At 38.7% G+C, this 15,178-nt stretch overlaps 1 protein-coding gene across 16 annotated transcripts in view; it reads left to right on the forward strand.

Annotated features, from left to right (window-relative positions):
* GIT2 (GIT ArfGAP 2) overlaps positions 1-15,178 on the forward strand; it is a 47,437-nt gene that overhangs the window by 10,928 nt on the left and 21,331 nt on the right. For 13 of the 16 annotated variants that reach the window (XM_025474244.3, XM_025474248.3, XM_035706350.2 and 10 more), the window contains exons 7-12: positions 438-532; positions 7,551-7,596; positions 8,777-8,828; positions 12,349-12,421; positions 12,674-12,771; positions 13,813-13,924. In XM_025474244.3, coding sequence (XP_025330029.1) covers positions 438-532; positions 7,551-7,596; positions 8,777-8,828; positions 12,349-12,421; positions 12,674-12,771; positions 13,813-13,924 — 476 coding nt within the window. The remainder of the gene's footprint in view (positions 1-437; positions 533-7,550; positions 7,597-8,776; positions 8,829-12,348; positions 12,422-12,673; positions 12,772-13,812; positions 13,925-15,178) is intronic. The other 3 variants (XM_025474245.3, XM_049101930.1, XM_025474250.3) reach the window with 1 other exon arrangement.

The raw sequence follows: 15,178 nt of genomic DNA on the forward strand, positions 1-15,178 counted from the left end.
CTTCTTCAAAATTGACATTCACACTCGTCCTGTCCTGATTCAGAATTCCCACGGTTGGGGCCTGGATATCTACATGTTTTTTTAAAGCGCACTAGTTAATTTTTGAGAACCTCTACTCTAGATCATTTATTGGTTTTATTTTCTACCTCATTAAATGAAATGATTCTTTATATGTCCCATAAGTCCTCCGTTTCCTTATTAAGTATTCTGTTATGTAAATTAGGAAAGGAGAGGGGGTAGTTCAGACTATGAAAACAGTTTATAGAGGTGGGAATCAAAGTAGACTTTGACAATTTACCTCACACAAAAGGTTGATTATTCTAAGAAGTCACATTTGGTAAATTGCTCAGGTGTCTTGGAAGACATCTCTGTACTTTTTCATTTGAGAGCCAGTGGCTGGTAAGGCATATAAATGGTACTTTGTTTTCTCTTGGTAGGCAAGGAGGGCACCATGAACTGGCGGAACGCCTTGTCGAAATACAGTATGAGCTGACTGACAGACTAGCCTTCTATCTCTGTGGCAGGAAACCAGGTGAGTGAAAGGATAGCAGTCTCTCTACACCTTCAATCAGTTAGCGTCTGGAAAAACAAGTTGGAACACTATTACCCAAGACCTCTACTTTAAGGTATCCTTGAGAAAATTGTAAATAAGGATTTTTTTATTTGAAATAACTAGCATTTTCAGTTATATGTGAACAAAACTCCTTGAATTTTAGTTTTTAAGACTTTAGCTCCAGAGGAGTAACTATTTCAACAATCAAAGAGCATAATCCAACCAAAATTGAATGTGCACCATAGTTCTTGCACATAACAGGATTAGGAATGGAAGAGCATGTGCAGCCCGGGTGGCTCAGTGGTTTAGTGCCTGCCTTTAGCCCAGGGCATGATCCTGGAGTTCCGGGATCGGGTCCCGCGTCAGGCTCCTGGCATGGAGCCTGCTTCTCCCTCTGCCTGTGTCTCTGCCTCTCTCTCTCTCTCTCTCTCTGTGTATCTCTCATGAATAAATAAATAAAATCTTTAAAAAAAAAAAAAGGAATGGAAGAGCAGAGCAATAACTTAGGTAGTTATCTGGAGAATTCTTCCAAGAAATGGAAGAGTCCAAAATGAACTTTGCCATTAGCCAACTTTACTTATGAAGTAGAACTGGGGTCAGCAAACCAGGGTCAGTGGGCCAAATCTAGCCTGTCACTTGTTTATTTAATTGAAGTTTTGTTGCAAGATAGCCATGCCCATTTGTTTACATATTGTGTGGCTGCTTTCACACTACTGCAGCAAAACTGAGTAGATTGAGGGGCTGGCTAGCTCAGTCAATAGAGCATGTGACTCTTAATTTGGGGATTATGAGTTTGAGCCCCATATTGTGTGCAAAGATTACAGAAAGAAAAGGAAAGAAAAAAGAGTAGGTTGAGTAGTTGCAACAAAGACCATAGGCTACAAAGCAAAAAATATTTACCGTCTGGCCCTTTACAGAAAGTTTGCCAATCCCTGACTAGAATATCCACATATACCTACACAGTGATTCACTTACCTAGTTGTATGGTAGAGTTAAGAGGCCCTGGTGTGGTTCCAGTTCCCAGTGAGATGGGGTAAGCACACCCCACCTTTTCTTTCCTGCTAAATATAATTAAAAGCAAAAGCTGGACCAAAAGCATTTAGTGTAGCTATCTAAGGACTCTGGATGGTGTGTTAGGGAACTCAAAGTAACATCAAACTGGTGATTAGTGTCCTATTTTGCTTCTGATATGGCTTTCGTGATAGCCTGAAATCTGGAACTGTATAGCAGGTGCAAAGAAGGCTTCTCTTTCTGGTCTACAGTGCAGTAAATGAGATCCTACAGGACAGAGAATTGGAGGATTCCCCTAGGGTTCTTTTTTTTTTTTTTTTTCTCCTTCTTCCTTTTTCCCCCCACCCCAGCCTCTAGGCAATCCTGTGGCTGCAGCAGTGGTGGCACATCTGCCTAAATCTCTGACTGAGAGCAGGAGGAGAATCCTGATTGCTTTTATTTTTCTGTCTATCCTCTCACCACTTGGCCCAGGAGGCAGAACCTAACCTGGTCAGTTGTTTGCTAAAACAAAAATTAACATTCTCCATAGAATTTAAAGAAGACTCAGCATCTCACAACAAAATTCTCAAAGCATCCAGAATATCAGCTATAATTATTGACATATGAAGAACCAGGAAAATCCCAAAGACGTGGCAGGGGAAAAGATAGTCAACAAATACCAACCCCACATGACACAGATGTTGGAATTATCAAAGACTAAAGCAGATGGTAACATCATACTTTAAGAACTAAGCATGAATGTTCTTGAAGTAAATAGAAATATAGACTGTGTATTTTTCAAATAGAAATATGGAGAAACAAAAGACATAAAAAGAACCAAATAGAGATGTTGAACTGAAAAACACAATAACTAAAATTTTAAGACTCACTGAATGGGCTTTTTTTTTTTTTAAGATTTTATTTTCACTTATTCATGAGAGAGACAGAAGCAGAGACATAGGCAGAGAGAGAAGCAGGGGAGAAGCAGACTTCCCATGGGGAGCCCAATGTGGGACTCGATCCCCAGGACCCCGGGATCATGACCTGAGCCAAAGGCAGACACTCAACCACAGAGCCACCCAGGTGCCTGCTGAATGGGCTTAAGAGCAGATTGTGGAGATGACAAAGAAAAGAGTCAGTGAATTGAAATAGATCACTAGAAATTACCCAGTCTGAACAAAAGAGAGAAAAAAGAGTGGGAGGAAAAAGAAACTGAATACAGAGCCCAAGGACCTATGGGACAATATCAGAATGTCATGTTTGTATCCTCAGACTCCCAGAAAGAGATCAGAAAGCCTGGTACAGATAAAATATTTGAAGAAACATGGGTTCAAAATTCTAGATTTGGCAAAAGACAATAGATTTATAGATTTAAGTAGCTCAGAGAATCCCAAATGGGATAAACTCAATGAAATCCTCACTCAGACACATCAAAATCAAACTGCTGAAAAAACAAAACATTTGAAAGCAGCCAAGGAAAAAAACGACGTAACATGAAAAGTCAATTGTTTGAATGAATGTGAATTTTATTTTACCGTATTTTATTTTTTGAATGTGGATTTTAATTGGAAATAGTGGAGATGAAAAGTAGAACACCTTTTTATTTATTTTTTTTAAGATTTTATTTTTATTTATTAATGAGAGAGAGAGAGAGGCAGAGAGCCAGGCAGAGGGAGAAGCAGGCTCCATGCAGGGAGCCTGACATGGGACTTGATCCCGGGACCCCGGGACCATGCCCTGGGCTGAAGGCAAGCACTAAACCACTGAGCCACCTGGGCTGCCCTAGAACAACTTTTTAAAGTCCTGAAAGAAAAGAACTTGTCAGTTTAGAATTCCACTTCCAGTGAAAATAACCTTCAAGAATGAAGGCAAAATAAAGACATTTTAAAATGAAGAGAACTAGTTGCTCTAACAGAAATGCGAAAAAGTTCTTTGGATAGAAGGGAAATGATATCAGTGGGAATCTGGAACTTCAGGAGTGAAAGAAAAGCAACTGAAATGATAAATATCTGGATAAGTATAATAGACGGTTTCCCTCCTAAATTCTTTGATATATGTATGACAGTTAAATACTCATCTGGTGGAGTTTTCAACATATGTCAGTGTGATACATTTGATAATGATGACATAAAAAGGGGAGCAGGTAAAAGAAATATGGAGGTAAGGATTTTGCATTCTTCATAACATGACAAAATATTCTAAATAGACCAAAAGGTTATATATATACTATAATGCGTAGTACAACCACTAAAAACAGACTATGCAATGATAGGTGAACAGAACCTCTAGAGATAAAATGGAATGTTAAAAATTACTCAAATAATCAAAAGATACTTCAGAACATTCCAGAAAAGAGACAAAAAGAGAGAAAGAGGAACAAAAAACTGAGGCCCAAACAGAAACTAAATAATAAAATCATGGACTTAAATCCAAATGTGTTAATAATTACGTTAAATGTTATGTTAATGATCTAAATGTACCAAATGAAAAGAGATTGTCAGAACAGATTTAAGACAAAAAACTGATGGGCAGCCCAGGTGGCTCAGCGGTTTAGCGCCGCCTACAGCTCAGGGCGTGATCCTGGAGACTGGGGATCGAGTCCCACGTCGGGCTCCCTGCATGGAGCCTGCTTCTCCCTCTGCCCCCCTCTCTCTCTCTCCTCTCTGTGTATTCTCATGAATAAATAAATAATCTTAAAAAAAAAAGACAAAAAAATGAGCCCTAACTATATGCTGTTTATAAGAAACTCACTTTAAATATAATGATAGAGGTAAGTTAAAAGCAGAAAGATATAAAAAGGTAAGCCCTGCAAACACAGTAAATGAAAGCTAAAGTGATTATGTTAATATCAAACAAAGTAGACTTTCAGGGCAAGGAAAATTAAGTAGGGATACAGAGGGACATAAGTTGGTGATAAAACAGTCAATTTACCAAGAAGATGTAATAATTCCACATGTGTACACATGTAGCAACAGAGTTCCAAAATACAACAAATTTTGATAGAACTAAAAGGAGGAAAGGTCAAATCCACAATTCTTGGATATTCAATCATCTTCATTTAGTGTAACAGAAGGAACTAGTAGATAGAAAATCAACAAAAAAGGAGCACCAGTGGTTGAGGTTCTGCCTTTGGCTCAGGTTGTGGTCCTGGGGTCCTGGGATCAAGTCTCATATATCAGGCTCCCTGTAGGGGAGAAATCATATTTCTCCCTCTGCCTGTGTCTCTGCCTCTCTGTGACTCTCATGAATAAATAAATAAAATTGAAAAAAGAAAATCAACAAGGATATGGGACACTTGGCTGGTTTAGTTGGTAGAGCATGTGACTGTTGATGTTTTTTGGGGTCATGAGTTCAAGTGCCACATTGGATATGGAAACTAAGAAAAGAAATAAGTAAAACAAAATTTAAAAGAAGAAAATTAGCAAGGATAGCAAACTGAAACCAAAACATCAGCCAACTGCGTCTAGTTGACATAGTGTATGCTCTACCCAACATTGTCAGAATACACATTCCTTTCAAGTACATGTTGAACATTCACCAAGGTAGACCATATACTGGGTTATATAACAAACCTTAACCAATCTAAAAGAATTAAAATCCTACAGAGTATATTTTCAGACCATAATGGAATTAAGCTAGTGATAAATAATAAAACTATAACTGAAAAATACCCAAATGTTTGGAAATTAACAACAAAGTTCTAAATAATCCATGGGTCTAAGAGGAAATCTCAAGGAAAATTAGAAAATATTTTCAGATGAAAACCACCAGTCTTACCAGATGGTGCAGAAAAAGCATTTAACAAAATTCAGCATCCTTCATAAAAGAAATAAACTTAGCAAACTTAGAATAGAAGGGACTTCCTTAACCTTATAAAGATTATCTGTAGAAACCCACAGCTAACATCATGCTTAATGATGAAAGATTGAATGCTTTTGTTCAAATATTAGAAACAAGGCCAGGATGTTCACTCCTACCACTCCTATTCAGTTGCCATGGAAGTCCTAACCAGTGTCAAAAGGCAAGAAAAATAAAAGACATACAGATTGAAATGGAAGCGATACAACTAGTCATAAGTAAAATGGTTCTATGTAGAAAATCCCAAGGATTCTAGAATAACATTCTTACAACTAATAAGTGAGTTTAGCAAGATTGCAGAATACAAGGGAAACAATAAAAAATCAATCATATTTCTATAGATTAGCAGTTGACAATTGGAAACAAGCTAGAAAAACACCACCATTTATAATAGCTCCAAGTTACATGCTTGTGTATATATCTGACAAAATATTCATGGGATCTACATGCTGAAAATTACAAAATGTTGCTGAAACAAATCAAGAAAGACCTGAATCAGTGGAGAGAGAACTATGTTTATGGGTTGGAAAACTCGATAGAGTTAACAAGTTGATTATCCACAAATTAGTTTGTAAAGTTAATGCAATTCAAGGATTTTCCTGTGGACATAAATGTGCTGATTCTGAAATTTACATGGAAATGCAGAGGAACTACAATGGGACTGTTTTGCAAAAGAAGAATGTGAGCAGAATCACCACCCAATTTTAACTCTTGATGTACTCAGACAGTGGATATGATAAAGAGATAGACATACAAGTCAGTGAAACAGTAGAGAGAATCCAGAAATAGACCCACGTAAGTGTGTTCAGTGGATTTTTTGACAGTTGCAAAGGCAATTACATGGAAGAAGAATAGTTTTTTTAAGTATATAGACTGGACATCCATGTGCAGAAATATAAACCTAAGTACCTCTCACCTGGTATAAAAACTAACTCAAAATGAATTATAGATCTAAATGTAAAACCTAAAAGTATAAAAATTCCAGGAGAAAACAGGAAAGAATTTTTGTGATCTTGGATCAAGTAAAGTACTGGTAAATTGGACTTCATCAAAATTGAATGCTTTTGCCCTGCAAAAACTACAATAAAGAGAGTGAAAAGACAAGCCACAGCCCGGGAGAAAATATTAGAAAATCCTATGTCTAACAAAGGACTTGGATCCAGAATATTTATACCTAAATATGTAAAACTCAACAGTAAGAATCCAGTACAAACCGGGCAAAGACTATCCAGATGCCAGATAAGCACATGAAGTGAGACGTTCAGCATCATTGGCCATTAGGGAAATGCAAGCTAAAAGCATGATGAGATACTGTTATACACTTATTAGAAGGACTAAAAATTAAAAATCTGCCAAAGAAAGTGACAGCATGAGTGGCAAGATGTAAAGCAACTGTAACTCTCTTACATTGCTGGCTGGTAAACAAAATGATAGAGCTATTCTGTCAAAAAAGTCTAGCAGTTTCTTACCAAGTTTTACATACATTTACCTAATAACCTCCATAACCTAGAAGTCCCATTCTTGGGTATTTACCCAAGAGAAATAAAGACTAATGGTTACACAAAAACCTAGATGTGAATATTTATAATGGCTTTTTATTCATTGGTGTTTGATCAACATCCTCCAGAAGCTAGATGGGGACTGGGTCAGTAAGCATTGCAGAGGGAAGCCGCATCTGGATATGCGAAGACCACCTGCCCCAGCCCTGATGGTTTTATGCTAATTGATTAATTTGAAGATGAGCCATCAGAGCCCAAGGGTGCTCCCCCATCCCACATGGAGTGCTGATAAAAGCCTGTTCTAAGCTAATTCAGCTCCCTAAAAGTTTTGTCCATGACTAAAGATCATCAGTTATACTGGGAATAAAATGTAGGATTAGCTTGAGTACAGGCTTTTGCTTAATGATGTCTAGACCTTTGTACCAAAAGAAAATGAGAATATGATTCTTTCTACTGGTCAGATCTTAGGGAGTTTGTAGCCAATCTGGCCACTTCTGTTCTCCCCCCCCCCCCACCAACACTTCCCCATAATTCATAATTATGAGAAACTACTAGTTGCAAAACGTAAATTGGGAAAATTATGATGGTGTTCCTTTATTGATATTACCAGTATTTATATAAACAAAACTTTGACTTGATTTCTGTTTCAGATCACAAAAATGGACAGCACTTTATAATACCTCAAATGGCAGACAGGTAAGGCCATTGAAATACCAATCAATTTTATCTGTCACTGTTATTTCCTTGGTTGTATAGTGTTTAAGCGTATTATATTTTGTATTTAACAAAGCCCATACATTTTTCTCTTTTATGGCTATACAATTTGGAAATAAGACGGCTGTAAGTAAACCACCATGTAAAACTTAAGTTTGAAAGAGTATGAGTAACAAATTTATTAGTAAAATTGAAGTCAGTGATAATTGTCACAGTTTTAGCCAGTCGTGACAATATATTATGTCTATAGGTTATATCACAAAGTATTTCTGTATAGTAAGAAAGGATATTCTTTGTCTATAACAGGGATTGGCAAAATTTTTAAGGGCTAGATGGTAAATATTTTAGGTTTTGTGAACCATACAGTCTCTGTCACAACTACTCAGCTCTGTCAGTTGTAGAGGAAAGCATCCATGGCATTATGTAAATGAAGGGCATATCAGCTGAAATAAAATTTCATTTCTGGACACTGAAATGTGAGTGTCATACAATTCTTCTCATGTTATGAAATATTTTTCTTTTGCTTTTTTTTTTTTTTTTTCCCTCAGACCACCTAAAAATGTAAAAACCATGCTTAGCTCATGGGCTGAACAAAGAAATGGGCTATAATCTGCTGGCCCCTGGTCTGAGGTTAGCTGAGTTCACATCTGCAAGAATGAACTTTAAAATCCTTATTTATCCAATTACCTTTGCACAAATACTATCAAGAGTTAATGAAACAATTAGCTGGAATTCCAGATACAATCTTGCCATTCTGGTTTTTCATATTCTGCCCTTTTCGTATTTCTCCCTGTCATGTTTTTTTTTTTTTTTTTTAGTGCTTCAGGAATTGTGACCTCTCACATAAAGGGCCTGGTGATGAACCCGGCAATAGTTTTTGTCTTCTAGTTATTTAGTGATTATTTTTCTCTCTATCATGTTACATGAGTATGATGTTTCTTTTTTTTTTTTTTTTTTTTTTTTTTTTTGAGTATGATGTTTCTAAAAGGAGTTACAAGTTCTTGTGTTCACATTTTTCTCACTCTAACGGACTGTAGAATTTTTGTTTCTGACCCTGTCCCTCAACTGTTAATGTCTTACGGCCTTGGCTATCTTAGTCTTCTTCAGAGCTCCTAAAAATGGTGTTTATTTATTTGCTTATTAGTTTTGTACATTTTCTTAGCAGCCTGGATTTGTCTGAATTGGCAAAAGCTGCTAAGAAGAAACTCCAATCCGTGAGTATCTCTGTTTCCTAGTGACATTCAGTGTGGGAAGCCATGCATCCTGCTAATAATACCTGTCCTCCGCCCATTACCTGCTGTACCAGATGACTTTGTTTCATACTCTGAGATGTTGTAAAATCCTAAGGAGGGGATAAGTTTAGTAGATCCAATTTATTGGCTCTGCTTCAGGTAATGGCATTTTTCTCTGTCATTTTGAAAACGACTGTGCATTTGACATTAGGGAATTATTCTTCCTCCTGAGAGTTCCTAGTTTCTCTCAATGTCAGAGTGGGACTCACTCTTTTACAGGGTAGGGATGCCCTCCAGTAGCCTCCTAGGACACTAGGGAAAGACACGAGCTGATGTTGGAGTGGTGAGTGCCACAGATCCACTTGCTGCCATTTGAGATCAGGCCACAGTCGTCACTGTCTTGCGTAGCCTACCTGGTTCATCAGAGCTTAAGTGTATGCTTGCAAGGGCTGGTGGGCCTGCCCGGGGTGTGAGCTCAGAGCTCGCCCAGTTCTGCACGGCCCAGCCTCCCTCCAGTCTGCATACCTCTTCCCAGCCTGCCCATCTCAGCCTCAGTCAGGGCCCGAACAGACTAACTTCACTGGGCTCACTTCCTTTTAGTTTGGTCCCCACAGATGAGCCCTCACCAGGTTGCTTCCCCAGCCGCTTCCACCACCAGATTGCCTGCCTCGGGCTGCTCTCATAGCTCTCTGAATCAGAACTAAGATTCTTAACTTCCTGACATGACCTTGAAGGGTGGCATCCAGTGCTCACCATTCAGTTTTTCCCTGCTTTCCAACCAGTGCCCCTGCATGTGTGCATGCATGTGCACGAATGTTTTTATCTACTTCTTTTGGATTAACACTCTGAGGCCACCTTCATGTCTTCTTCTGGGAATCCTCTCTTTGTGCAATGCTCCCCTGTCCCAGCTTCTGGCCCTTTTGTCATTCAAGTAGCTGAAATTTCACCACCTGGACAGTGTAGGTGGGAGTTTCCCCAAGCCTGCCTCTGATATTGCATCTCCCCTAACGTATGACTTCCTCTTCATTTCTCTTTTTACAGAAGACCATTTACTAGCACTTCATATAATATTAAGTACTAAATATTACATAAAATGAATTTATCATTACTAGTATTTAACTGTTATATGAAATAAATGTATTTTATGCAATTTGATGTCTCTGTGTTCTGTATCTGTTTTGTGTGTCTGTGTGTTTTATCACCTTTCTTAAATTAAGGAGGTCATGTGGTAAAATTAAGGTGATAAACTTTGGAATCAGCACTAAATAGTCTGTGATTTCCTTTTAATTCCTTGTAATATATAACCCAATTTTTATTTTAAATAATTCAAACATTATATGTAATACTCAAGCTCTCTTTGACCTGCATTTGCTAAGCTGAAAGCTGCATGAAGGGGGGCGGGGGGGCGGTGGTCAGGTTTGTAATATCTCTGGCATGTGGCGGGTGTTAGATAAATATGTAGAACAAAGTTGAGAACAGCCCTCAAGAACTTGGGCTCTGGTCAGACTGGTCAGGTACAGAGCTCATCTATGACAAGCTCTTTAGCCTCTCTGTGCCTTGGTGTTTCTCCTGGAAAGGGGACTAATGATCCATCAACAGCTGCAGATCTGAACTGCTCAGTGAGGATGGGCTACTGGGATTATTTGTTGACCCCACTCTGTAGTCTCCTCCTCAGGGGCCGGGCGGGGGTGGGGAGGTGGATAGCTAGATCAGTGCCACTTCAGTGTTTATTCTACAGTACCTCTCCCTCCTGGATGAGAAGCTGAAAGAAATAGAAGACTAACATATTTCTTATGTTTGTTAAGTGTTAACATTTGCAGAGATTTAAACTTGGATCTTGGGTCCATCACTTGCTGGCTCTGTGACTTCAGGCCAGCTCCTAACTTCTGTGCTTTGATCTCCTTGTCTGTAAAGTGGGATAATAGTAGTTCCTATCTATCTTCATAGAGGTGTTGTGAGTATTAATGTGATGATAGCACAGTGCCTGGGATGTAAGCCTTCAGGTTTTTTTTGTTTGTTTTGTTTTGTTTTGTTTTGTTTTAGCCTTCAGTATTGCTGTTGTAGTTACTGAGGAATAATAACCTCAGCTGGTAGCCCCTTACTGGAAAAGACTGGATATTTATGATGCAAGTTCAAGTTCCCAATCCTTCATCATCTTATCTAGCAAAAGGCTCCCTGAGTTTATTTTCTTTTTTTTTTTTTTTTTTTTGAGATTTTATTTATTTATTCATAGAGACACAGAGAGAGAGAGGCAGAGACACAGGCAGAGGGAGAAGCAGGCTCCATGCAGAGAGCCCGACGCGGGACTCGATCCAGCGTCTCCAGGATCACGCCCTGGGCTGCAGGCAGTGCTAAACCACTGCACCACCGGGGCTGCCCTCTGAGTTTATTTTCAATCATAAATTAACCACACTAAAGAAAATGTGGGAAATGGACAGGGGGAATCATCTGCATTCACTATATTCTTTTTTTTTTTTTAACATTTACTATATTCTTAATGGATTCAGGCTCAAGATTTTGATATATTTCTTCTAATTCTTGTTTTATATGCATATCATTTTTTTGAACAGAGGCTTAATCCTAATTATAGAATTGTATATGCTGCTTTTTTCACCCAACAGTGTGCCCTTTATCAAGCTCCCATAAGGTCTATTAGCCAGCAGTTTAAATTGCCACATATAATACCTTCTGGTCAGCATGTGACTGGATGTTTACTGGGCCCCATCTCAGTGCCAGGTACTGTGTGTGGACATAAGGGACACAGGGGATAAAACAAATCCAGTGTCAACTAAAAAGAGACAGCCAGCAAGCATCAGGGTGTGTTTTATGAGGAAAAAGGTTCAGACAGCTGGAGCCATGCTGGTGGAGGCTTAGCCTCACCCAGCTTGAGGAAGACCCCAACTGTCCTCCCCCATCCCGGTGGCTACCCAGAAGTGTGGAGATTGTTTCATTGGCTGACACTGCACTGTGCGCTGATTAGACAAGCTGTCTTTTGTTGGGGATGCTAAGTTTTTTCTGGGATTGGAGGCCTGCTTACTGAAGAATATAGCAAAGAGACTTACTGAAGTGTGGGTGGTGGATTCTGCAATGGCATGTTTTAACTTCTCAAAACAGCATGTCTTGGCATCTCTATCCCACCAAGTTTAGGATCTGGGGACACTGGCAAATGCCCAAGACCACAAGAGGGGACTTTAAACAGTCACACGAAAAGTTGGGACCTGGACCCTGCTTTGTGATCATGCACTTCAGATGATTCTCCCCTCCTTTACAGCACACCCCTATCTACATTTCACAAAGGAGTGAGACTGCTGTGGGAGGCAGATAGTTCTAGAGGATCTATACTATTCTGGAAATACTATTGTCTGTTTAACAGTGGATATTTACTAAGCACCGGACTTGGATAAGACATTGGAGATTAAAGAGTGAATAAGTCGTAGTGCCCACTCATTCTCCTAGTGTTAATCCTTGTCCCTTGTGTCCCTGATATTTTTTTTACTTGCAGCTAAGTAATCATTTGTTTGAAGAACTTGCCATGGATGTGTACGATGAAGTTGACAGGCGAGAGACTGATGCAGGTGACTGAACATGTGGCTTTCTCTTATAAGCTTCTGTTGTCAGTGGGCAGTGACTAGCTGCCCACCTCCATGTTTTACTTGCCCAATTTCTACTGTCCTGTTGATTCGTGTGTCCACATTTACTTTTGTGTATGTTGGTTTTGGAGTGTGCTTCCCCGAGTCTCCCTTGTGACGCGGGAGCTGTGGCTCTCAGAGAAGCAGTGGCACACCGGTGGTGATAAGATTCTATCTCTGACTCTTTCCTCTGGCTAGTCTGGCTTGCCACGCAAAACCACAGCACCCTGGTAACCGAGACAACTGTCGTCCCCTTCCTTCCGGTCAATCCTGAGTACTCTTCAACACGGAACCAGGCAAGTGGCCAAGTCTGAGAAGTAACCAGTGGTGTTATTTTGGAAATGGCTAATGTGGTATTTAACTTTCCCAGGACAGGTATTTTAAAGTTTTTGATTGATTTAAGTGTTAAGGTCCTTTATACACACAAACCCATAAAACTCAAGAAATTGATAAGAAAGGCAATAAATATAAATAGAAGACTGAAAAAGAATATAAAATAATTCACAGAAAAAATATAAATGGCTTACAAATGTGAAGAAATGTTTAACCTTATTAGCAATCCAAGAAAGTAGCCTAAAGGCATTAATGAAAATTGCATCAATCAAATTAATAAAGAATGTAATAAAGGATACTCCAAGCTGGTAAAGATATAGCAAAATGGACTTTTTCTTATGCTATAGTTAAGAGCTTACATTGCTATAGACTTCAGAAAAGCAATTTGTTAACTGATTTTAAAAGTTTCAAAATTAAGTCCATCCTTTCCTCACAGGTAATCCTTATTTAGGAATATATGCTAATAAAATAAAAATAACAAAGATTTACGCATAGTGATTTTCATCAAAGTACTGTATAAAATAATAGAGCATTAAAAACAACCTAAGCCTCTGTTAGGAGGAGAAAAGTTGTGTAAATTGGGAAGACCTTTCGATTTTTACTGACTACTGGCTGTATATGATGATGAAGTCCCAGCATCTAAGCTATCACTTTTTCTTGAAATTTTAAATTTTTCTTCCAAATTAATTTTTCATAACTGGGTCTACTTCAAAACTGAATTGATAATGGGGAAAAAAGCATCAACTAAAAACATTTTGGTTTTGTTCACAAAAATAAATGTGCAAGGCATTATTGAGATCTCTTAATATAGATGGCTCTAAACTGTGTGCAGGGAAAACATTGATGTGTGCCTTCCCTAGGCTACAGTGGTGCTTTGATCATACTTGGGAGGCTTTGCTTGGGAGCCTTGCTCAAGTCTAACAATAGTGTGACTGGTCTTATGTGAATATCCACATGTATATTTTCACACTGAGGAATATTTCCAATTATTTTCTCACTCTCAGGGCAGACAGAAACTAGCTCGGTTTAACGCCCATGAGTTTGCCACACTGGTCATCGACATTCTCAGTGACGCCAAGAGGAGACAGCAAGGCAGTCCTCTTTCTGGTTCTAAAGGTAACTCTTGCAAGGTGCTTAAGTACTTGATCCTCTGGCCTTCTAACTTGGCACAAGTATTAAATTTAAAATTATAAGTTACTTAAAGCAGTTGTCATGAAAAGTTTATCTTTGTGAGCCCTGATGAATTATAAATATTTCAGTGTTGGGACACTGGGTGGCTCAGTTGATTAAGTGGCTGCCTTCAGCTCAGGTTGTGATCCCAGGGTCCTGGAGTTGAGTCCTGCTTCAGTCTGCTTGAAAGACTCTCTCCCTCTGCCCCTTTCCCTACTTAGGCTCTTTTGCTTTCTCACTCTCTATCTCTCAAATAAATCTTTTTTAAAAAATTAATGTCTGAACAGTAAGGTTATGTGCTGATCGGTTGACAAAAATGTTATAAGCAGAGGCTGGTAGGAACCTACCCCCGTGTTTCCTCTCAGGATAATGGTTCAAGATTTGCTAAATCAGTCTCCACAGCAATTTTATAACCATATCAATGCAGGTAATGAAATGGACTCTTTATTTGTATATGTTTAGGGAAAAGACTGGAAAGGTATAGCACAAAATAAATCAATGGCTATGGTTGATTACCATTAGTTTCAGATTTTCTGTATTGAATATTCTGTAAATCCGATGATACATGTATTTTAGATATTAATTTGAAAAATTAAAATTCATTTTGAGTAGCCATAATTTATCACCCAGATATTACCCATCAAAATATCCAGAAACAATATTGGAAATCAGAGATCAACTTGAGTGAGTTGCCTCAGAGAGGAAGTTGGACAGACTTGGATAATTTGTGAAATCTTTTATTCAAAATGTGTTAGAGCCTATGGAATCATCCCTGCTCCCCTGTATGGTCTACATAGGTGTGTGTCCAGTGGGTTGTTCTATTTTTTCCTTTCTCTCTGGTAGTCAGCCGAATAAGTGCCAGTATGCCTGTTCTATGAGCACCAAGTTCCTAGGCTCCATTTTAACAGCCTCCTTTCAGTAACGTTACCTTGTAAACAAGTTATAGTTACAGTTGAATCACAGTTAATCTTACATTCGTTATGGCTTTAGTTCCCTGGTTTGGAACTACACTCTGTCCCCTTGGGAACCTGCCTTCTCAACTTGAGCAGCACTTCCATAAACCACCTAATTAATTTGCCCATATTTGGTGAGTGGCCCAAAGGGATGCTGAAATGCCTCTGTGATTGATAGTAGGTCCTCTGTCTGGTTGATGACTTGCTGTGTGATTCTTACATTGGTATGAATATAACATTGCTATTT

This window comes from Canis lupus, chromosome 26, assembly GCF_003254725.2.
Source record: "Canis lupus dingo isolate Sandy chromosome 26, ASM325472v2, whole genome shotgun sequence".
NCBI lineage: Eukaryota > Metazoa > Chordata > Mammalia > Carnivora > Canidae > Canis > Canis lupus.